Genomic DNA, 6,749 nt, shown 5'->3' on the forward strand with positions numbered 1-6,749 from the left:
TGTTGCTCTGTTTGCCAAGCATGGCATATGGATTCGATCCTCAAGCCTGGGGTTATTAGTTGAGTTGAACATGGACTACCTGGACTACTGACTTCCAAGTAGAGACCTCATCTATCTCAGCAGCTGAGGAATGCAACATACGTGAGAAATAGCCGCTATCTTGAAGTGCGCATCACTCATCAGCACTCAACTGAATCGCAGTTGAACATCTCTTATCTAAGGTATTCTTTGGCTGAATGTGCTGTCCTGGACACGCTGCTTGGTTTGGCTTGTGCATCGCCCGGGATATCACAGGATATTTCCTCGGAGAAAGCTATTCGGGCCTTGTTGGTCCTCGTGCACACTTCGTGGTTCTTTTGACAAGAACGCTAGCCTACTTGAAAGGCCAAAAGAGGAAGGGTGACCTCAGTATTGGACTGCCTGCGCGTTCTCTATGACCTTATGACTAATGTTTGTTCAAGCATATTGAATATTCTGTAATATAGTGAAACTATATAGCATGCCCTGCAGTTTGTATTGTGTTTTAATCCGCAGTGTAATTTCTCTTGCACTTTGAGTTACACGGTGAACTGGTGCAGGAATTTACTTGATTGCTGCGCCGGAACTCGGACTTACTTTCCCTCGGTAGTCAATTATCACACCATTGTAGGCATCCTCGTGCCCATAGTCATGGAACACTTTGCCTTTAAAGGGATTTCTGGTATAAAAGAATGAAAAGTGGCAGTGAGTTCTCTAAGAGAAATTAACACGCAGGTCGAATGGAAAGAAACGAAGCGCTCACAACTTCTGTTCGAATCGGGTGGGCGGTTTGTTTTGGAATAAATTTTCACGACGATGAATGCACCTCCCTTCACACATGATGGAGCGTTAAATAATTATCCTTTACGCAGAAATAATTTAGGTATACTCCAATTATCCCCATTGAGTGCACAACAAATAAAATTACAAAGTTGGTGCGAAAATGCAATTCATTTAGGTTAATTAACATTCAAAAACCACCAGTAATAGTTTATCTGAGCATATGCATATTCAGTGCCTTTGGATATAATTCAATTGTGCAAGGAACGGGATTGCTCGAGTGGCCAGACGCGAATTTACCGACCGGAAATTTCGTAGTTCTAGCCTTATCTCTTCCTCCCGACATCTTCTATCTAGGCTTGAGAAACCTAGCAGTATCCAAGGACTCGTGCAACCTTCGTGTGTCATGGAAGCTAGGCACCTTAAAGATGCTACAGCCGAAAGAACGATTAGGCAATAAGCGACCTGCGATCGTTACAGTCTGCGCACATGAACTAGATTTAATGCTTTTAGAAGATTCTTCGCCTCTTCGGCTGCATTACAAAATGTTTAGCTTACTACATTTTCTGCTTACTATTTGCTATAAATCATCAGCCGGCTGATGCACTAAAACGACATCTAGATATCAATTTGTTTCATTTCAGGCTACGGAAACGAGTACTCAAACGAGTGCATGTGGTTATCATCATCGTCATCACTATCATCACCATTAGAATGTGCTGCTTGCATCAAGGTTCTATGGAGTCTACAGACAATGAAACGAATTAACCAAAACAAAATCTGACATGACATCGGAAGTGACGCATGAGAACCCATGATTGTCTGCAACTCAAATTCTACAACTATATACATGAGAAATTCGGCAATGGAATGAGGCATGTTAAAGCCAAAAAACGAAGCGCGTTTCATACAGTCTACTTGCTACCATATAGCGAATATTATACGCGATATTTACCTGGGATTGTTTGCAATATCGTCGTAGGCGAAGGTTATTATATTCTCCGCTGGAACGTTGTTTTTACGCACGACGTGATACGCATGGTAAACGTCCGCCTGAATCAGAACACACATGACAAGTGAATTAAAGTTACCGGGCAGATCGAATCTTAGGAATGGATCCAGACGCACTAATTATGTGTGATATTTTCAATATGATTCCCGTGTGACCCCATGCAAATCATAGACGCGCGAACGAACGAATTTGACCAAGATGGATTCCTGTATATTTATTCCAAATACACGCTACTTGATCTCACCAAGTAATATCGATAAATCGGCTCACATTGCCTAGCAATTCCGGTGCTTTCGCCGTAACAGCCAATGTTGTTGGGACGTCAGTGATTTTGTTGAGGTTTATGAGGCCTGGTTTATACAACAGCTCACTCTAGGATACGGCACTGCGGAGCCCGGGAGCGTTTCCCTAATATAATGAAGCCACAATGTTCAGTCAGATGATTAGTGGTTGCATGAAAACCATCGAATTCATGTTTTATATAACACCATTCCTTCCCCTCACAGGCCGTGATTTCACCTAACATAACGCAACAATAAACACAAATGCGTGACGATTGTCGGTTTCCGATTAACGTGAATATGTCTATGCTCCTCGGTAACATCTGTGTTTATTAGGAACGGAGAATCGACCTCGACCAAAACAAAATATCGTTTCACAACCAGGAAATACTGATTAAAACAAAACCAGCCACGAAATGTTTGTTCATTGGTGTGTCTATTAGTTGTAGCTTCTATCCACCACCTTTTCGAGTGAGATGTCACAGTCATGGAGACAACTATGTAGTACACAACTGTTTGAGGGACAATAATTGCAATTTTCCTCTTTGAAAACCCTTTCTTACGGGATTTAGATGAACTTTTGAGCCTCACACCAACAAAGTACCTACGGAAACCTACTTGATGTCGATAATTCTCCCAGGTGTTGGAACCAGCGGCAAGGACAACCCAGTTCTTTGACGGATTTTGTTAAATAGGATTATTGTTAAATATGGATGACCAATTGTGGGAACCGATGGCTTCCAACCATGCAAGGTGGTCGACGCAGAACAAGAACGCAATGAGAAGCGAAAAACGACGCATCATATTCAGGGTTACTTGAAGCTGGATGTGCCTGAAATTTTATACTGTGCACCTCCTGCGAATCGAACTTTGGCTTGCAAATGTATGGCGATAATTTGAAAAAGGTATCCAACACAAATCTGATCGGTACAAAGTTTATGCTAATCAGGGTATGATAGGTCATTTTTATCAGCTTGTTCGGTGACTGATCATTTGCGCAAACTTATTGCAACAATGTGTGCACATTGGTGATTCGTGGTGTTTCCTAGGGCTGCGTTGAACGATCATATGATTCAGGCAGTACTGAGCAGCAACCTGAGTCTACAAAATAGTTTTCACGTATCTGTTGGCTTTATGAGTACCTTCAAAATCAGTGGCGTTCCAGTAAGTTATGCCAACTTCATTTAGACTCTCACTCTTCGTTCTCATTGCTCCTTCCATCTAACAAAGCGGTTGCAACCATTCGGAAAAGAGGATCGTGGCGTGGGTGTTGCACCAACCTTCAGGGATCCAGTTCGATGACGAGGCCATTGGCTTTAATCATGATCCTGGGAACCTCATATTCAACCTCCGATCTTGACAGCCAACCAGCCAGGTAATTATCCTTCCCTGGCACATGCTGCATTGTGGTGTTGCACTCTTGCAGTCGGAGTGCCCAGCACGCGAGCTATTATCGAGGATCTCTGGTGATTCTCATTCAGTCCATCTTTATCCGGCCTTTGTGGTGGAACTTCAGCTATCCAGTCCGGGGGGTCTCCGCGACCTCTTCGAAGTCCTATAGGGAGGTTGGAACATTCCCATCCTCAAAGAGTTGTGGACACTTAACTTCGATCATTATCTTGGTCACGACAACAACTTAAAAGGAGAATGCATTCCTTGCGGAGCAATTAACTACAAAATGTTAAATGACTAGTTACACACAATTGGACTCGAAGTCAAACCTGTCATATTCAACTTACTTAGTAAAGATAAACATCCACTTTTACCTAAACGCGTCTTGCTGAATCTTTCTGGATATTCATTCAATGTTACTCAAGTCCAAGCAAATGATACAAAGCGAGTCCACAAATTCCGCAAAGATCTCGGTTTACAAGCGAATTTACTAGAGGAGTACATATAAACCTCATCAGCAGTTCATGTTTATATCAGAGGAAGAATGGTTTTATAAGATGACTGAAACTTATTTCTGATAAGTCGTCCCTCGTGAAGCCTGACAAAATGTGTAACTCTATGATTAGGTTTCTGTGATGGAAGGATGTTTGCGCTATATCCAGTCTAACCGAGAGCTAACCGCACTACAGATCAGCAGCTCTTGGCCCAACTTTCACCTGGCTGTTCAGTAGGCGAATGAAGAATCGACAACCCGACTGAACTAGTGGAGGGTTTCCCATAATAAAATGCAACAGATTATCAAGAAAACAGCGGTAAAATTTTTCGCATCCATACAAAGAAGCTGAGCATCAAACATTGCCCTTGAAAGCTTCGGCAGAACAGACTCCTCGGTATGCATAACATCCCCTGATTCGGTACACCATACCGTCGAGGATGAACTTCGTCGCGGAGTTGCCATCTTCCAGATTACAACAGCCAGTTGACCTCGGGCACTTTTTGACATGTAACATTATACGACGAGATGTATATTAAAACGACGCCGATAACCACAATACCAAATCAGTGGGATTGTCTGATGTGCCTGAATGTTTATGTACCTATGTTGCTGCGGGGCAGATCACTTCGGTACGTAACAGATGTCGAAGGAGGGCCACTGAACCCGATGCTCAACGACTGTACGACTAAAGGCTCACTCGTCCGTTTCCGCGGGCACCGACTGGGAAACAGAATTCTCCACGAGGAAACCAGCGCAACCATTGATTCGTTGGCTGGATATTATGTCAAAAGCGGAGGAAATTATCACAGAACATTGGCTAAGAGAACCACTGAATATTTGATACTCCAAGTGACGTATTGACTGGCCACCAGAAACTCTAGCTAGATGTTCGTGCATTGTTGAGTCTTTGGGCATCCGGACGCGCCGTAAGATGGAATTCCTATTTGAGCCCCAGCAAATCTTGTGATTCCGTTGCTGCTCAGCCGGCCTGTTCTGGTGTTGTTGACAAACATCGGTCAGGATTATGTCTCACTTCAATGTTTAGTCGATGGATTTCGGTCGAACATAGTTCGCTTTTCTAACCAAGTTCTGCATTTGAACGAATCATTACCTCAATATAAAATCACTTCTGCCTAAACGCATAGCTATTTCGTCGCCCACTTTGGAGACTCCTAACCAAGTAACCAAGGAAATGAAAAATGAAAAAATGCACTGCGTGACAGTTTAATGCCTTTTGACTGTCATCGAACCGAAGAAGGCCAATACCCACTGAAAATTTGCAATCCAACTTTTTGGCTTGTCTGGCAGTCCAGCAACCAGATGACCCATACATGTAAAGTCACCCGAGTTGTCACTGTCTCTACATATGTTCAGCGTATTCCACAGGTGCTCGTACAGGCATTTGTGCTCCGTCCAACTGATTTTAAAAGCTTCAATTTAAACAGCGGTATTCAATTAAGTTTATCTGTCCAGCCCTCACAGCACTACAGCTGAACATAATCCGCTAAAATTCAAAGTAACGAAAAAGCAGTTTTAATATTGGGGACATAATAATCATTGTAATACTTCAGCGGCAGCACGGTTTTCGTATTCATCCGCCATACTGCCCGAAGGAAGCACAAGTACTGAGCAATCGCCGGGTAACCCGGGCCTGGACAGGACATGTCGGGATGCCGAGGCTGGATTTGAAACACGGTTCGTAATTTCGAGGCTTAACCTCCCAAACATATTGAGCTTCTATGCGGAATTAAACTTCTGAAATCAGTTTTCTATGGCGGCGGTGAAGTTTAACCTTGTTCCTGGAGAGAGGCTGACAACCGGGATGCGAGTGACACTGTTCACCAACCATATATTGCGGAAGAAGTCATGTAAAAGTCTATGACCGCTGCGGGATTTTCCAGGGCTACGAATAAATGTGGTCATTTTTATCATTTTACACAGAAGTTTTCTATGTTCAAACTAGTGTCTCATGAAACCTTGGATGCGTATTTACGAGTCGCTCTTGGTTACTGCCCGCCCAGATGTCGTTTCTTTCGGCAGCCATTCTGAAAGCCAATGCAGGTTTATAGCAGAGGGGCTTCACTCTGTATGTGGATTTATCTTTCTGTGATTTTGTGTTTGTCGCAATGGGGATCGAAACATCAACTGAATCATTGCAAGCTACTTACAATGCATGAGTAAGTGAACAAGTGGATCTCAATTCGGGTATTCAGTTTCGCATGTTATCCAGTTTTCGAAAATTTCCGTAACTACATCGGTGACTGTGGCGAGGCACGTTATCGCGATGCCTTTCATGTGCTAATTTTTTTCATGCCGCATTGGTCAGGTATCGCACCGCACTAGGTGTGCTCCAGTTATCGATTTTGGGGCAGGTACTACTGGGAAATATCATGTGGCGACGTGGCAACGAATTAAAAGCAAGGTTATGAATGAAACATCTCACGGGGTTGGTGAAAACTGTTCGACAGCGCACTACCGGGTTCGCCCTTCTTTGGGATCGCCAGGTGGCCACATTCCCGAATTTCCGTCATCCCTATGTTCTACTCGAACCCAATTTGAACTGTTTTCGAGATATACAAACAGTTTGGTTTTTATCCAAGAGATTCAAGTGAATCTCTCATTTATGGTGTTCTACAAATAAATGTGCTGCACACACACTCATTAGCAAATCTCATAAACTAGAGAGTCACTTGAGTCCCCCGTGGAAAACAAATTATTTTCCAAATGAGTGTATATTCGCTAGTCTCGTGGAACGTGGTTTCAAGTAGAA

At 43.2% G+C, this 6,749-nt stretch overlaps 1 protein-coding gene across 1 annotated transcript in view; it reads right to left on the reverse strand.

Annotated features, from left to right (window-relative positions):
• The window catches only part of T265_11663 (hypothetical protein), a gene marked incomplete at both ends in the record, with an annotated part of 29,958 nt that overhangs the window by 10,719 nt on the left and 12,490 nt on the right, over positions 1 to 6,749 (reverse strand). Inside the window, 2 exons of the mRNA XM_009178376.1 lie at positions 616 to 697; positions 1,754 to 1,851. Of these exons, the coding sequence (XP_009176640.1) occupies positions 616 to 697; positions 1,754 to 1,851 (180 nt within the window). The remainder of the gene's footprint in view (positions 1 to 615; positions 698 to 1,753; positions 1,852 to 6,749) is intronic.

The sequence above is a fragment of the Opisthorchis viverrini genome, assembly GCF_000715545.1.
Source record: "Opisthorchis viverrini unplaced genomic scaffold opera_v5_546, whole genome shotgun sequence".
Taxonomy (NCBI): Eukaryota; Metazoa; Platyhelminthes; class Trematoda; order Opisthorchiida; family Opisthorchiidae; genus Opisthorchis; species Opisthorchis viverrini.